Source organism: Chaetomium fimeti (assembly GCF_033439085.1).
Source record: "Chaetomium fimeti strain CBS 168.71 chromosome Unknown B0H64scaffold_2, whole genome shotgun sequence".
NCBI classification, from domain to species: domain Eukaryota; kingdom Fungi; phylum Ascomycota; class Sordariomycetes; order Sordariales; family Chaetomiaceae; genus Chaetomium; species Chaetomium fimeti.
This window is the reverse complement of record NW_026944330.1, coordinates 4,906,212-4,922,695: the sequence shown is the minus strand read 5'-3', so window position 1 is coordinate 4,922,695 and position 16,484 is coordinate 4,906,212. Positions and strand designations below refer to the sequence as shown.

Genomic DNA, 16,484 nt, shown 5'->3' with positions numbered 1-16,484 from the left:
GGTTCGAAAGAGAGGCTCAAGTCTAGATCCCTCATTTACTTGGTGCTGCTGGCTAAACAACCGATTCCTGCTCAGAGCACTACGGCTCTTCAGGTATTCATAGACGAGGCTCTCCAAGAACCAGACGATGCCATAGATGGCCTGCCCCGCATAGCGCAAAGGTCTGCTTTATCGTGGGATCAAGACATAGAGCGAATCCGGCGGATGGTTCGTACCATGTTAAGGGGCTTGATCGAGATCAACCGGGTTCACCACTTACAGTCTATCCATGAAACCGTCCACGGGTTCTTCGTAACAGGGGGCGTACGTATCTTCAACGCACCCGGGCCCGCTTCACCTCGATCGGCCATTGCATAATCACCAGGGCATGTGTCTATACTCTCTGCATCCTGCAGTTAACCAAGCCGAGGGTGGGAGAGAACCTGAGACTCGTCGTTATCGACGAAACACACTATATGGACTGGCTCGAGGACTACATCCGCTTTCTTCCTCATTACACCACCGAGGCAAGGATGGAAGCCGTACTGCCCAACCAACTCATCCATTCCGTAGACCGGGTCGTCCAGATTATATCGAGGAGGCGTATTTCCGCTAGTCTGTCCGGCGTAGGATTTGGTGCTAGAGCCTATAAAGATATTATCAAGGAGATTAACAGAGACAGACTGGGCCCGCATATCCTCAACAACCGGCATCTGATCTCCTGCTGCGTTAGCACCGCCCTCCTCTGCAATCGCATTCTCCATACCCTTGAGACGAACCAGGCACCCCATGCCATGCCCTCGGCTGATTCGGCTATGTCTGCCATCTCACCAGACGATCGACCCTGGAGTAAATCAGATTACAGGACTGCCTTCTGGGGCGGCACCCTCATTCAAAGTGATCCCAACGTTCTCGAGCCCGTAGCACTCCAGATTCGCCAGAGCCAGCAACGAGACGCCATGATCAAGCTACATCGGCTTCTCTCGAGTGGCATATCCGTGCAGTCGATAGATGGCGAAGGGAACACCCTCCTCCACGTTGCTGCATGGCAAGGCATGCCAGAACTCATCGAAACAATCTGCGACTACGGCCACCCCATTAACATTCTCAATAACTATGGCATGACGCCCGTCTGCCTTGCCGCTCAATGCGGGCACAGTGACGCCGCGGCACGCCTCCTCGCCCGCGGCGCCAGCGCATCTCTCCCCGGGCCCGAGGGATGCACCCCGCTCCACCTGTCTATGGAGACAACGAATCTCGCCATGACCAGGCTCCTCATCGCCTTGGGCGCATCGGTATCGGCCCGAGACGTCCTGGGCCAGTCCCCGTTCCACGCGGCCGCAAAGTACAACGTGCCCGAGGATATCATCACGATTTTGGTCAACTACGCGCTCGACGACAACCTTGTCACGTCCATAATGATTGCCATCTACTACGGTCGCAATGCCCTACACTGGCCGGATCCACGCGCCCGATGGCCGGGCCACAAGACAAACTATGTCAAGATGATGGAGTCGCGGGTTGGGTATCGGCAGCAGTCTAGTTCTGCCGGTGGCCATCCGGCGGCCGATTCCGGGCTACTGTCACGCTGGCGTCCTCCGCCTGGCCCTCCGCCTAGCAGTCCACCCAGCCCTCCCCCCAGCCCTCGCACTAGCGAAGACGGACAGCCTGTAGATACATAAGTAGTAATTACAACCTGACAATCTCAATCTAGGGTTTACCTCGATCCCAATGTTTGCGTTTAGGGATTGAATTGATGTTAGCAGCAGCGACAGGCCCGACACCAGGGACCCTGATGAAATCTTCCATAGAAGCGAAGAGCTCAATATAGTGGACGCGGACTAAGGGTCTGAAGAAATCGTACCCCCCCAGAGGTTCATTCCGCGATCCCAACTTGGAGTCGTTCACATTTCGGGGTAATCCTCTCTACCTTAATGTCTCAAATACCTTCCTATCCGAGCAACGCCCTTTTCTCGGTTCAGTTAATTAGGTACTTAGTCCACTCTTCACGACGAATCAAAATGAGTCAATCAACCCTTGACTCGGGCCGCATCTCACGTTCCCGCTCGCCGCTCCTTCAAGTGGGTCTCCGCCTGCACGAAATCCCGACTTTCTCTTGCGTCAACGGGACAGCGCCTTGTTTTCTTTTGTGGTCGATTCCAGACCTAAGAATAACCGGCAACACACTCAAGGCTCGTATTATTACTTATCTATTGGGACGGATTGAGCCCAAACGGAGGAACCCAGTTCCTTTACGACCACACTTAGCTATGGGCCCCTTCAACCAGATCAAGCCTCCCGAGCCCATCAACGGCGCGACGCACACCGACCTAGACTCGGACCCCGAAGCCGCGGCCGCCTCACCTACCCCATCAACGCGCCTCAAGGCCGGCCCCGTCCCCGACTACACTACTATTAGCCCAACAACCTACCACACAACCCCCCGCCTTAATAATACTCAAGCCGAACACAATGCTATCACGCCCACTATCCTCGAGGCAACGCGTCTTCGCCGCGGCCTAGCCCAGCGCCATCTCTCCATGCTCGGTATCGCCGGCTCCATTGGAACGGGCCTATTCCTCGGCCTCGGCGGCGCTGTGCAACGGGGCGGCCCGCTTGGTGCGCTGCTTGGCTACGCCGTCGTCGGCTTTGTCGTCTGCGCCGTCCAATTCGCCCTTGGCGAGGTTGCCGCGCTGATGCCCGTCACGGGCTCCTTCGTGCGCCACGCTGAGGCACTGGTCGACCCCGCGTGGGGATTCGCGATTGGTTGGAACTTGGTGTACGGGAATCTGCTAAGCATCCCGAGCGAGGCGACGGCGGTGGTCGTGTTGGTGCGGTTTTGGTGGGAGGATGTGAGCGCGGCGTGGATCATTGTAGTGTTCATGGTGTTGACGATCGGGGTGGGGTTGGCGTTTGTGAGAGTGTTTGGGGAGGTTGAGTTTGTGTTTGCCATGCTCAAGATCTTGTTGGTGGTGTTCTTGATCGTGCTAGGCTTGGTGATCAATCTTGGGGGTATTCCTGGAACCGAGCGGATCGGGTTCAGATACTGGAGAGATCCGGGGCCGTTTGTCGAGCACATTGCCACCGGTGAGTGGGGAAAGTTCCTGGGATTCTGGGCTGTCATGACCGGCGCAGTGTTCTCGTTTGCGGGAGTTGAGTCGTTGGCTATGGCGGCTGCCGAGACAGAGAACCCGCGCGAGGCGATACCACGCGCCTGCAAACGCGTGTTTGCGCGCATCATCATCTTTTATATGTTGGCAGTTCTCGTGGTGGGCATGCTCGTCCCGAGCAACGACGAACGTCTGGACGGGTCCGGTAGCAGCGTGGCCCAAAGCCCGTTCGTCATTGCCGCCTCGCAAGCGGGCATCTCTGCTATCCCGTCTGTTGTCAACGCCGTCGTAATTACCTCGGCCTGGTCGGCATCAAACCAAGCATTACTCGCAGGCACTCGAGTGTTGTATGGACTAGCGCTCAAAGGACAGGCGCCCAGCATCTTTCTAAAAACGACACCGTGGGGTGCCCCCTACGTGTGTGTGCTGCTGTTTGCGGCCTTTATGTTTCTCAGCTTCATGAGCCTATCCGAAGCCGCCATTACCGTGTTCTGGTGGTTGGTCTCGTTAACAGCGGCGGGAGTACTGGTTTCATGGTCTTCGATCCTGCTCAATCACATCCGCTTGATGCAGGCTCTGGAGAGACAAGGGATCGACGCGAGGAGATTACCGTGGCACAACTGGTGGACAAGTAAGTATTCTGTTCATTACCCAGGGGGGCTACCAGCTGACTCTCTACAGGATATTCCTCGCCGGCCGGACTATTTATGTGCATCCTTATTCTTCTAACAGGTGGCTTCACCGTCTTCACGACAGGCAACTGGGACCCTGCTCAGTTTGTCTCGTCATACTTGTAAGCCCTGCCCTTTCCGTTCCCGCCGTGCAACTACACGTTCTGTTCTAACTTTGTCAAAATCAGGGACATCCCCATCGTGCTCACAGCCTATGCGTTTTGGAAAGTCTTTCGAAAAACTAAAGTTGTATCCCTGGACGAGATACCGCTGATGGATGCCCTTGCACGAGCAGATGAGTACTACCCAGAGCATAATCTAGACCGGAAAAGGGGCTGGGTAAAGGCTATAAGCTGGATATGGGATTAAGCGAAACCATCCACTATGCTTGCCGTCAAGAGACCAAAACCCGAACTGTCCTAACTCACAACATGTCTCCAATTCCATCAGTTAAAATACCAAAGACAACCTTCTTCGGAGTTACTCTACGGTGGCTTCAGGGGTGGCTATAGCCCAGGACAATTGCTTGGTCGCAGTCTTAAGCACGCCATCTCGCATCTTATACACGCGACGCGAAATCCCACATTTGCGTTTCACAAAGTCTTCCGAACACTCCGATTCCCACGCTGGTCAGGCCTGATCTGACAAATTGTTATCTTGCCTAACAATGGAACAACTTTCGTCAAAGTCCCGAGACCGAGACTAGAGTTTAGAACAGGTCACGGTTCCCGCCACACTGCTTGGGTCTCTCACTCTTAGGACAAATCCTTGATTACACTGCTGTCTTTGCTACTCCAACTGCGCGCTGCCATCTCAGCATCCCGCCCTCAGCCTAATTTGATAACTATGGATTCCAGCGAACCAGATGCAGAAACTCCCTTGCTCAGCAACACATTAAGTGTACGAGAACCTTCAGGTCCTCGTTATGGTGCTGATACCTCCTTGGCAAAACCACACCAACCCGGCGATGTCGATACGCACCGGTCGCTAGAGGACGACGCTGTGCCCGAAACGGCAGTTCTTGGACGCAATCTGGGATGGAGCAGCGCATACATTCTCATCATCTCTCGGGTCATCGGAAGCGGTATTTTCGCAACTCCCGGAGCTATCTTCAGCTCCGTCGGGAGTATTGGACTGAGTTTGCTCCTCTGGGTTTCTGGGGCAATCATCAGCTGGTTTGGGCTGATGGTTGCGCTCGAATACGGCTGCATGCTCCCGCGCTCTGGCGGGCAAAAGGTCTATCTCGAATTCACCTATCGCCGCCCACGCTTTCTTGCGTCCACTCTCGTTGCTGTACATGCGGTCATCCTCGGATTTACCGCCAGCAACTGCATCGTATTTGGGGAATACCTTCTATTCGCCTTAGGTAAAGCGCCCGCCGAACACCCAGTGCAAGTCAGAGCTCTGGCCCTCGGCCTCATGACCGGCGTTACCGCCCTCCATGCCTGCTCCATGCGAACAGGCGTTGCGGTACAAAACATCCTGGGCTGGGTCAAGATCGGCTTGGTAATTTTCATGACCGTCTGTGCAGGCGCCGTTGTCGTTACCAGATACACACCAAGCGAACCAGCGTTGCTCAGCCGCGAGCTTCACCTCCGTGCCTTTCCCTCGACATGGGATGGCATCTGGGAAGGCTCGGTCTGGAATTGGGGCGTCATCAGCACGGCACTGTTCAAGGTATTCTACAGCTATGCCGGTCTGCAGAATGTCAACAACGTCTTGAACGAGGTGCGAGATCCTGTGAGAACACTTCGATCTGCGGCTCCGACGGCGTTGGTGACGATCTGCTTGCTTTACCTGCTCATTAACGTTGCCTATTTCTTGGTCATTCCGCTTGACGAGATAAAGAAAAGTGGAGAGTTGGTTGGTGCATTATTTTTCGAGAGGGTATTCGGCGAAACTCTAGGAAACCTCCTGCTTCCCTTGGCTATAGCGGTCTCAGCAGCAGGCAATGTCATGGTCGTTACATTCGCTTTGGTATGCCCACCCCCGAAGGTCGTTTATAAATGACGCTGACATCGGCCTCTCTCTACCTAGGCACGCCTGAACCAAGAAATTGCACGTCAAGGCCTCCTTCCTTTCGGGGACCTTCTTTCGTCGACACGTCCCTTCGGATCACCTCTGGGCGGTCTAATCCTACACTATGTCCCCTCTGTTGTTGTTATATGTATCCCCTACAAAGAGATATACTCGTTCATTCTCGAAGTAGAGGGTTATCCAGGCCAATTCTTCTCCCTCTTTGTTTCGCTAGGCTTAATTCGCCTGCGGCGAGCTCGCCCGGATCTCAAGCGCCCGTACCGAGCATTTCTGCCGGCTGCTTGGTTTAACGTGTTCCTTTCCACCGCTCTGTTGTGTGCTCCGTTCATTCCCTACAATGGGGAAGACTGGAGTTCGCATATATCCCGCGTTAGCTATGCGTTGGTGGGCATGTCCGTGTAAGTACTCGCCCTTGCTACTTGCCTAGGCGGATAGAGGAACTGACTGAAATCTTAGTCTTGCGTTTGGACTCTTGTATTGGGCGTCATTGACAATCCTTTTGCCATGGTTACGGAAATACCGGCTTGAGGAAGTAACTAGCGTCCTTCAAGATGGAACAACTGTTACCAAGCTAGTCCGTAGCCCGTTGGAATAGACAACCCGCAGCTCGACGGAGCCCGAATCGGGGGATGAAATAATTGAGCGTCAACCACCACCATGAATTCGTCAAGCCTCTCCGGTAGATTAATTACTTCTCCACCCCAATGGCAACATGAAACGCGAAGTCCATTGGTTCCCGTATAGGTCACTTGGTGTGTCTACTCCGCTGACCCCTTCCGAGATCCCGTTGATGGCCGGTCCGGCAAGCACCCGTCCGACATATCTCATCATGGAAATTACGACCACATTGACTGTACTTAAGGAACAAGGGCAAAGAAGACGATCTATACGTGTAGATGAGTAAACAAGGAAGTGTTAGATAGAGTCTAAGCTTAGATTGGTATTATGATCTCCTTACCTGCCCCCGGCGCCAGCTCCGGCGGTTAAAGAACGGCTCCTCAACCTCGTTTTGTCCCCACCCGGCTGCTTGCTGCTACCCGGTTGAAGAGCCGAAGGAACGGCTTGGACTGTTACATCTCCCGGGAAGTTTTAGCCCTTTTCTAATTATAGTCGTATATAGCTGCCGCCCTCAGCTTCCGGGACATCGGAACCCCACGAGCTCGGCGTACTGAGCGTTGTAGTTCCTCCTTTTTTCCATTGGTGCGGATATCAAGCAACAAACATCCGGGTGAATCCTGCAACGATGTGTCGACAGCTCAGCCTGCCTGCCTGGTAAATTCGTGGTGGGTGCGGCTGGTTCTCAGCAATTCAGCCTATCCTATCGCTTATCCCGATTCAGACCCTTACACCGCGGCTTCATTCCCAGAGTTTCATCGAAGCTATCAGCGTGTCACTGATGATATTTCTTTGAGGCTAGTAGTCCCAGGTCCCAGTAAGCACACAGAAGTCTCCTTAAATCGCGGCCTCCCGCGCAGCACAATGACAACGAGTTCTGTTGTGAGACGGCCATCAGAAAACGGTTAACAAGATACTCCTCGTCATGCTGCTTGCTTCCCTCGTTCTCTCGGTGGCCAGTGCGGCGGTCGTTGCGGCCCTCCCTGCGAAGCTTGCCGATAACCCTGAATGCACAGCACCACAGCAGAGACGCTCTTGGTAGGTTCGACTTATTCCTTCCACCCTGAGTGGGAATGCCGCACTTAAATAATGCTAAGGATGTTGCCATAGGCACGACATAAGTGACGCTGACAGGAAAGCTTACCTTGCCGCTAACCGCTGTCTCCTGACTTCGCCCCAGAAGCTCAATCTCCTCCCCGGTGCCAAGACCAGATGGGATGAGCTGGTGTCTCTTCACCAGATCCACGCCTTGCAAATCCATACGACCGGCCAGTTCCTGCCGTATCACAGATACTACCTGAAGACTCTCGAGTTCTTATTGCAGGAGTGTGGCTACACAGGGGCTATTCCGTAACGAACCTATCCGTATTAGAGTCTCGGACGGAGAGTTGCTAACATGGAATAGCTACTGGGACGAAACTCGTGACGCCGGGAACTTCTCGACGAGTGTGATTTTTGATCCCGTTACCGGGTTTGGGGGAGGCGGCAAGGCAGCTGATCCCTGTGTCCCCAACGGCCCCTTTGCAAATCTTACGGTGAACATCGGGCCGGGATTTGGGTCTGAGGCTCGATGTGTCAACCGAAGGATTACAGACTTTTTCAGTTCTCAATGCGGGACGTCATTTGTCACGGCGGCGCTCAATCACACCACTTACGAAAGTGTTCTTGACGGCATCTACTCCGGCCCTCATCTTCTAGGACACATGTCGCTAGCAATGATGGTACGCCCTGGCTCTTCTCTTGTTGGTTTTGTTTCAATTATTAACTTAAGGTTTGCTCATAGGACGGAAACTCGATCACCTCATCAGGCGATCCGTTGTTCTTCATGCACCATGGCTTTGTTGACAAGATGTGGGCGGACTGGCAAGCAGAGGACCCCCAAACGCGGTACAAGGAAATCGGTGGACTGAACGCACAGGACCCAGACGTGGGCTTCTCGGAGTTTCCTGGAGGGATGGAACAGGAGTCTTCTATGTGGGGAACCCCCTCGTCGGCGATTTTGGCCGTCACTCCAGACCCTGCAAGTGGCGACGATGGCGGGAAGAATCTGACACTGAACCATGTCATGTCTTCCTTGGGAATCATTCCCAATGCCACTGTTGCGGACGTGATGGATATCAAGGGCGGCTACCTATGCTACGAGTATGTTTGAATAGCTCCGAGGATAGCGCGAATCACAAATGCAACAAGAATTGCTTTGGCTCCGTAACTCTGCGATTCGGTGACCGAATGCATATGAACGTAGGTAACTGATCTGTTGCATCTACTTTCAAGGCTATCACTTAAACCATTTCAAAACCATGGTGCTGACCTTGCTAAGCAAGTCGTAAGACATTGAGTCCGAATCGGTGCCTTCTTAGCTTTTGATGAGTCCCTCAGGATATTTTGAATTCCATGAAGGGTTGTCATTTCCGTGCAACACCAACACAACCCATACCAGAGACTCCAAACATTACCAACTCCAAGACATTAATCCCGGGACTCCCGTGTCTCCGGCGTGCATTTTGCCTGTATCTCGCAATCTAACTCAGACTCAGCTGTCCTACGGGTGGTGGAGGCACATACCCGACGATTCGGGAACACCATGTCTCCTCTGCTGCCCGAGTCTCCTCGCTTGGGTGTAGTCAGGATACCCTACCCTGTGAACGCTAAATTGGGCAACGGGTATTCTCACAGGCGGGACTAAATTCCTCGACCTAAACCGAGACTGCCTTCGTGGTTCGACATTGGTGCGCGTATTCAAGGCCACGTCGACAACCAAGCAGTACAAGCTTCAAGGTTCGGTTGATGAATACGGCACTAGGCAAAGTGCAGCCCCATCCCTTTTCCGGCACCCAGTTCATCCGAGCTAGGCATGAAGTGTAGATCTATGGCGGGATGTCAGCCGTTATAAATATGAGGAGACAACTTGGCCAAGGTCAAGGCATCTGTCTGATCCCAAGACTCTCCATCCCTGTACCCCTCTTCTAACAGTCACCACAAAACACAGCAGTAAGCAAGAGTCCACCATGATCGGGTTCGCCCTCGCAAGTCTCCTCATAGCTGGAGGCTTGGTATCAGCACACGGGCCTGGTCATGACCATGCCCGTGAACGCGCCGAGCGCCGGCAATTCCTCGATATCCACACCAATAGTCTGGATCACTGCTCGAGCAAGCATTTGGCTGGCGGTCTTTATCAGCGTGCCGCTCAGAGGCGCGAGCTTCGAGCCCGCTCGTTAATGGCGCCCTCGTCGCTTCAATCCCTGAAAGGTATCAACCATGTGAGAAAACACCGGAACAAACGTACAGCGCTGATACTATTCGGCAGCAAGACAAACCTCATCACTGGGAAAATCTCACAAGTCTGACAAAGACTTTGACGCTTCCACTGATCCTAAAGAAGTCTTTGCGGGAAACAACTCCTGCGTTCTCAATCCCGAGACAACGGAAGGACCTTTTTGTGAGTCGATGTTGGGCATAACGATGGCCCGGCCTATTATCCAGTAGCCATAGCTGACCGCCGTCGGTTCAGACATTCTTGGTGAAGACGTTCGGAGCGAACTCGTCGAAGATCAACAAGGAGTTCCGCTGCATCTCGACATTCAGCTTATCGACGTCGACACGTGCGAACCGATAGAAGGGACTTTCATTGAGATGTGGAGTAAGTCGACCCCATTGCCGGCTGCAAGTTCATTGCTCATTAACCTGACGCGAAGATGCCAACTCGACTGGAGTCTACTCCGGCGCTCTCGCCACCGTCAACGGCATTGGTATGTCTGACTTGGCCAACCTCAACCGAAGCTTCCTCCGGGGCTCGCAGAAGACGGACGAAGATGGCGTCGCCCAGTTCCAAACCATTTTTCCGGGACACTACGAGGGACGGGCACCACACATTCACGTCATTAGCCATTTTAATGCCACGGCCAGGGCAAACAACACACTCTGGGACTCCCGTGTCACACACGTTGGCCAGGTATTCTTCGACCAGACCCTCGTCGACAGCGTCAAACAAATTGAACCGTATTCCACAAATAAACAGAACCTGATGCTGAACGCCGCGGACAACATCCTGCTGCAGGAGGCTGCAACCTCCGATCCATTCTTCAACTACGTGCTGCTAGGAGAAAGCCTCCAGGAGGACGGCATCTTCGCATGGTTCAGCTTCGGCGTGAACACCACCTTCACCCGTGATATCATGGCTGCCGCGATGAGGTTCAAGGAGGGCGGTGAAATGGTGACGACAAACCCGAAAATTCCTGGCTTGGACAGAATTTTCCCCGGCGGGTTTCCGACAGCATACAACCCCGGGTTCGGAGGGCCTCCTCCAACAGCCCCGACCGGGACCGGGCGTTAGTGACAGGACTAGAGGATTTAGCTTAGGGCTATTATTTAAGTTCAAAATTCAACCTTGTAACCCAGACAGCAAAATACGACGGCGGGGGGGGCGCGACCTTCAGGCTCTTGAACTGCATTCTGGCAGTAGTACTGGTGGTAGTGGTGCTTTTCACGAATCGCTAGTACATCAGGTGCTCCCAAATGCACAAATACAGCTCGGATAGATGAGGACGATGTGATGTGGCCGACGGTTAGCCGCTTGCGGTTTGTGGCAGTTATCTTCCCTACTGTACTGGTTGCGGAATTTGGACTCTACGAAGCGGCCGTTCTAGAGCCCCGCCGTTTTGAGTTGTGAGACATAACAATGAAGAAAGGCCACCGAATACAGTAGATGAGGTCATTTGGTATATCGTGTTGATTCGGCCCGCTGGGAAAACAAAGCAAGGTTAGGGAAGTTTAAAGGAAACCCCTCAACCGAGTGCCGTGGTCTTCAGATGTTGCTAAAACATCCCCAATCATAACACCTACCTTGACACCATTCAACCCGAAGACTTGCACACCCTCAGGGGCGAATACATCAACGATTGCAATGGGCGCCGCATCAAGAATAGCCCTAGTGGCTCTGCGTATCTGGCAGCTCATTTGCTCCATCATCGTGGTGGGCATCCTCGCTCGTTTCCTGCGCGTCCTCTCAGAGGCCGGTGCAACCCGAGATGGCCGGGTCGTATACGGCATCATTGTTGCATCTATTAGCATCGTCTTCGCTATCGTCTTCATCGCCCCTTTCTTATATTCCTTCCTATCATTTCCGATGGACTTCGCCCTCTTCGTCATGTGGCTAGTCCTCTTTTGTCTTCTGATCACGGTTAGCTTCCCGTCACTGTCAAGACGAAATGACTCGGGAACTGACTTTCTTTCTAGCGAACCGGTACCAAAACATGCAGCTCTCCTTGGTTTTGGAACTATTGGGGTTACTATTGGGGAGGTTGGTGGAGAAACCCCTTTTTCATCGATGGGCCGGGGGACATCGCGTACTCCGGATGCGGGCACTGGCGAACTGTTTTGGCATTCTCGTTTATGGCCATGTTTGCGTATCTAGTCAGCGCATGCTTGGTGAGTTCTACGGCCGGTGAAGTTGGTCATATCTCCCTACTCATCATTTATAGGGAGTTTACGTCGTGTCTCGCTGGTGGGCTAAAAGGAAGAGGGAGCGCCAGGTTGGAAGCACTAGCACGTGAGTGAGGTTCAAAACACTATCGTGGTTTACAAGAGCTTACCCGTTACATTTTCAGAACGACGGGAAACCCGCCCACGTCACAGATTGGAGGCCCTACGCAGGCTAGAGGTGCGGTCAGCAATGGTTCGGGAGCGACTCCAGCTACGGCCACGGCCGGGCAGTCGGATAACTACGTATAAGTGAGCAGTCATCGTCCGTGCAGGTGGGGTGGCGGGTGGTTATTATGGTTGTCGGATGATGTTACGGATTCGAATCGCAGTTAGTTCCGGAGGTCGATATACATTGGCCGGCGGGGGTCCATCATTGTTTCCTGGGGTAATATCGAAGTCATCTAATCCACAATAACTACGATCCATTACGCGTTAACTCATGAGCACTGAGGTGTGACTTAGAACAGGAGATACATAAGTTAAGGTAACAAGAGATGATAATTAACTGCGGGAGACATAATTGGGAGGCACGGTGACCGGAAGCTCCCGTCCGTGAGGGTTTTTAATGCTCATCCGGATGTAGACTAACATTGACTTGCTGACTGTCGGGTATCAACGAGATGGTAAACCTCGGGTTGCACCTCGGGGCAGGGCGTTCCACGAAAGGTGGGTAACCTCCGAGTTGCATCCAGGAAACTCTCCCCATGAGAGGTGTGGGTTTGCTTGGGCACTAGGAAATGCGTTGCACACAGTGATGTCAGCGGCAGTTGAATAACATCAGCGGCCAGTATTGAAAGTGGTCACGGAGCCACGTGACAGAGGAAGTGACAGCAGGCCGAGTGCAGAGGCCGAGCATCCCGGCCCGGCCGGGCAGGCAGACAAATACAGAAATGCGGGGAAGGCAGTGGTCAATTGCCCCGAGTCAACGAAATTATGTACAAGCGCGGGGGATAAAGTAGATAAGGGTGGACCCAATGATGGGCCTCGACATGGAAACGGCACATGCTCGCAGTGCATGGCTGCATGGCGGACCTGGGTGTCTCGGTAGGGCAGAAACAAGTTGAAGGATTCGATCCTCATGAATCCCAGACAAACAAGCAGTCAGACGGTAATTGATTCGCGTGCTTGGTTGTTGGTAAGTCAACATCTTTGGGTGATCGGCTGTTGGCGCTCAACGACGGGAAGAATCGGGACGGGTGCCTCGGAGGTGGGGGAGGCGAAAAATGCTGGACACGCGCGAGCACAGCTCCTGTCCCGAGGAGCGCGAGATGATAGAGGAACGGAAGAAATGCGAATCTGCATTGTAAAATGTCGAATGAAATCTCACCGAACGAGGAAACACGATGCTTTCATCCCCGTATCTTGCTTCCTTCATTTTCCTCTTTGTTGTCGCGATTCCTCGCGGCAACGGTTCCCAAATGGCCAGAGTCGGGACCAGGGGTGGGATGGCGTTGCAGTGGGCGCTCCGGCGTTCGGGGGGCCAAGCAAGGTCCAAACAGCTCATTGGCTGAGCCTGGGACATGGCGTGGTGGCTTTCGGAGCTTGTGAAATGCGAAAACCACCCCCCCCCCCCCCCCCCCCTCCAAAAGACGACCTCGACCTCGATCCGACCTCCGGCTTTTCAAACTTCGCAACCCGCACACCGGCCAATTCTCCTCCCTCGACCTGTCCTACCACGTTGCTCTTGTCAATTGCCATCAGCCCTCCCCAACTGCGCCCAGGACCACGCGTAGGACAGCAGTCGTCGCGAGGAGATCAAAATCCTCAACGGGAGCTCTTGGAAATCCACAACACCACGCACCACCCATTCGAGCCCGCGCCCGCCCGCCACCCAACCCGACCGGACCGACCAAGACCATGTTCACCACCAAGGTTCTTCGCCAGGTAGCTGCGCACGCCGAGCGCACTCCTTCCATTAGATTTATCGGCAAGCGCACGATTCCCGGTAAGTCCGATGCGCCAGCGCCTCTGGCCACACAAAAGACTAACGTGAGCATTCTGGTAGCATCCGTCGACCACTCTCCCCAGCCCCATCCTGCATCACCGACCAACTCCCTTCCGGATTCCTTCACAACGTCTTCGCACTCTACTTTCAGCGCCTACCGCGACCACGCTCAGCAATTTGGGCCGCTCCGTAAGACCATCAAGGCCGATTCTGGCATCGGTGGCGCTGCTGGTTCCCACCTTGGTCCCGTCGCCCCTCCTAAGGGCGTCTTTTTCGACCGCAACGACCTCCCCACCCGCTTCCACCGCCAGCCCCTAACCGCTGCCGAGATCGAGGCAATTGAGACAGGTGGCGCCGCGCTCTTTGTTTGAGCAACATCTATATTTTTACAACATACCTTCTCATTCGGCCCGGCGGCCGGTTGTGAATCACTCTCGCGAGGTGTCCTTCGGGATTTGGGGTTTTCGCGATTTCCAGGCCGGCTCCGGCCACAAAGAGCACGGCGCAATGTGCCTCGGGCATAGGCATTGCGATTAGGCGCAACCGATGATAACGCATGCACGAAGACACGCGGGGGCGTGGCTACTGACGAGACCTCGAAATGGGTTTCGGGGCATGACACAGAAAACGGCGTTTCTTTTGTTATATACTGGACTGGTGGCGTCGGCGCATGATGCCATGCGCCCTGTATCCTGTATGGATGTACATGAGGAATGTTACGAAGAGGGTCGTGAGAACCAGAGCGGATGATCACGCGCGGGTTTTGGTCGAGACATCAAGTCTCTGCAGCAGCAAGAGCCTTGGGGTTAGTATAGATCGGGATAAGCAATGGCAAAATATTCCATCACACTCCCTGTCACGCCTGTCAACCCCTCGAGCCCCTCCCCCTCAGGTTTGCCACCGAATTGGGGTCGAGATGTGCTGCGACTTCGGTGCAGATCAGCGCAACGGTTTGCTCAGCGATGTCGATGACGGCACGGACGGTTCCTACCTGCATACACATTAGCCCCATCTATTGGAATCAGCGACACCTTCTAACACCCTTAAGCCAGTACGGAACTTCATTTCATTGACACCTTCACCACCTTGTATTCTGCTCAGTCGATGCCGGCAGTCAAAATAAGTCGGGTTTGGCCGCAGCGTTGAAACCTGGCTGGCGTTGAAGTGGGGAGCTTAGCTCTATTCCACCCCCGAACAATAAGTTCGTACTTCGTACTTGGGGGCCACAGACATCATTGAGCCAGAGCTTGCATGCCTTCCGCTCCTTTCCTTTTGTCCGGGCTTCCGTGCTCAAGTCCCCGTTCCCTGTTTGAGGTATGTCTACCAAGACGGTGCATGGTGTCTCGATGCCTCTTGCACCAGAACCCCACCACAAGCCGGTCCCTCAAAAGCGAGCAGGTGGCAACAGCTGGGGCCCTAAAAGCCGGGCCGCGTCGGCTGTAATGCATGCGCGTTTCTGTTTTCCACAACCTCATCCAGTCCCGCCATGTCGGCGACTTGATAAACGATTCAAACCCCCCAAGACGCGCGCATAATGCACACGGACCTCCTCGACACGATTTTGGTCAACCACAAGAACGCGACGCCGCAGGGAAACGACATCAACCCGAAGACAGCCGAGCCGCGAGCAGCAGAGACGGCAATGAAGGGTCTCGGGCAAGAGGCCGTGGGCGCGGCGGGCGCGGCGGGCGCGGCGGGCGCGGCGGATGAGGAAGCAAAGTGTCCCGTCGACCACAAAACTCGCGAGTTGTGGTTGCAACAAGCCCAACAAGAGCGTGCAGCACCGCCGGCAACACCCTCAACGCCACAGAATCTACAAACAACAAGCGCAATATCAGCCCCATCCCAACAATCCACTTCTTCCTGGTCATCATGGTTCCGCCTCCCGTCGTTCTCCCGAGAAGCGCAATCTCAAACCCCGTCAACAGCTCAAGCACTGCCGCGCACACAATCACGCCTTGACGAGTCCCGCGAAATCTCCAGCATTCCCCGCACCTCCGACCCCGGCCCAGCGGCATGTCCCGCCAACGATGAACAAGAGACAGGGGCCTCGTCGACCGGCCATTGGGTGTACCCCTCCGAAAAACAATTTTTTGAAGCTATGAGGCGAAAAGGCCACGAGGCGGCGGCGGCGGACATGAGGACGGTCGTGCCCATCCACAACGCCGTCAACGAACGGGCGTGGGCCGAGATCCTCAAATGGGAGGCACCATACGTGGAGCCTGTTACGAAAGGCGGGTGTGGCGGGCCGAGGTTGCACAGCTTCGCGGGCTTGGGCAGCGCAACCATGAGCCCCAAGGCCAGGATCAACACGCTGCTTGGATACACGGCGCCTTTCGACCGGCACGACTGGGTTATCGACCGGTGTGGGACCCAAGTGGAATACGTCATCGACTTTTATTCGGGGCGGAATGACGGGCATGGCAGGGGGAAACTTAACTTTTATCTGGATGTGCGGCCGAAGCTAAACACATGGGAGGGTGTCAAGATGCGGGCCATGCGGGCGGCTGGGTTCTCGTAGGAGTGAACTCGGCCGGGAGTTGTTTACGTGTTTGTATGAATACCATGTATGATGTACCATGCCGCTCAGTGGATTATTGCGGTGTTGAGATGTGGAAAGCGTCTGCCTACCCAACTTGAAGCTTC

General features: G+C 54.4%; 7 protein-coding genes across 7 annotated transcripts; all 7 read left to right on the top strand.

The window, feature by feature from the left end:
* Window positions 1-216: 216 nt before the first annotated feature.
* Window positions 217-1,661, top strand: B0H64DRAFT_472806 (ankyrin repeat-containing domain protein; the record flags this gene model as incomplete). The annotated part of the gene is made up of 2 exons (XM_062807957.1): window positions 217-303; window positions 396-1,661. The coding sequence occupies 2 exons, from the start codon at window positions 217-219 to the stop codon at window positions 1,659-1,661; spliced, it is 1,353 nt and encodes a 450-aa protein (XP_062663239.1).
* A 588-nt stretch (window positions 1,662-2,249) lies between these two features.
* Window positions 2,250-4,129, top strand: B0H64DRAFT_440074 (amino acid permease-domain-containing protein; the record flags this gene model as incomplete). Its single annotated transcript, XM_062806464.1, has 3 exons — window positions 2,250-3,720; window positions 3,771-3,882; window positions 3,949-4,129. The coding sequence occupies 3 exons, from the start codon at window positions 2,250-2,252 to the stop codon at window positions 4,127-4,129; spliced, it is 1,764 nt and encodes a 587-aa protein (XP_062663238.1).
* A 477-nt stretch (window positions 4,130-4,606) lies between these two features.
* Window positions 4,607-8,599, top strand: B0H64DRAFT_423060 (amino acid permease-domain-containing protein; the record flags this gene model as incomplete). Its single annotated transcript, XM_062805593.1, has 6 exons — window positions 4,607-5,737; window positions 5,945-6,193; window positions 7,326-7,450; window positions 7,523-7,762; window positions 7,818-8,133; window positions 8,196-8,599. The coding sequence occupies 6 exons, from the start codon at window positions 4,607-4,609 to the stop codon at window positions 8,562-8,564; spliced, it is 2,430 nt and encodes an 809-aa protein (XP_062663237.1). The 3' UTR covers window positions 8,565-8,599.
* An 821-nt stretch (window positions 8,600-9,420) lies between these two features.
* B0H64DRAFT_355995 (Intradiol ring-cleavage dioxygenase) lies at window positions 9,421-10,745 on the top strand (the record flags this gene model as incomplete). Its single annotated transcript, XM_062801578.1, has 4 exons — window positions 9,421-9,661; window positions 9,720-9,851; window positions 9,924-10,052; window positions 10,108-10,745. The coding sequence occupies 4 exons, from the start codon at window positions 9,421-9,423 to the stop codon at window positions 10,743-10,745; spliced, it is 1,140 nt and encodes a 379-aa protein (XP_062663236.1).
* A 263-nt stretch (window positions 10,746-11,008) lies between these two features.
* B0H64DRAFT_104565 (uncharacterized protein) lies at window positions 11,009-12,083 on the top strand. Its single transcript, XM_062797712.1, has 4 exons — window positions 11,009-11,591; window positions 11,648-11,809; window positions 11,880-11,960; window positions 12,019-12,083. Exons 1-3 carry the CDS (start codon window positions 11,316-11,318, stop codon window positions 11,922-11,924), a joined length of 483 nt encoding a protein of 160 aa, XP_062663235.1. The 5' UTR covers window positions 11,009-11,315; the 3' UTR covers window positions 11,925-11,960; window positions 12,019-12,083.
* Window positions 12,084-13,750: 1,667 nt separating this feature from the next.
* B0H64DRAFT_372026 (uncharacterized protein) lies at window positions 13,751-14,209 on the top strand (the record flags this gene model as incomplete). The annotated part of the gene is made up of 2 exons (XM_062802203.1): window positions 13,751-13,838; window positions 13,899-14,209. 2 exons carry the CDS (start codon window positions 13,751-13,753, stop codon window positions 14,207-14,209), a joined length of 399 nt encoding a protein of 132 aa, XP_062663234.1.
* Window positions 14,210-15,108: 899 nt separating this feature from the next.
* B0H64DRAFT_104482 (cytochrome c/c1 heme-lyase) lies at window positions 15,109-16,455 on the top strand. The gene has a single exon (XM_062797711.1). The coding sequence runs from the start codon at window positions 15,373-15,375 to the stop codon at window positions 16,357-16,359; it is 987 nt and encodes a 328-aa protein (XP_062663233.1). The 5' UTR covers window positions 15,109-15,372; the 3' UTR covers window positions 16,360-16,455.
* The last annotated feature ends 29 nt before the right edge of the window (window positions 16,456-16,484 follow it).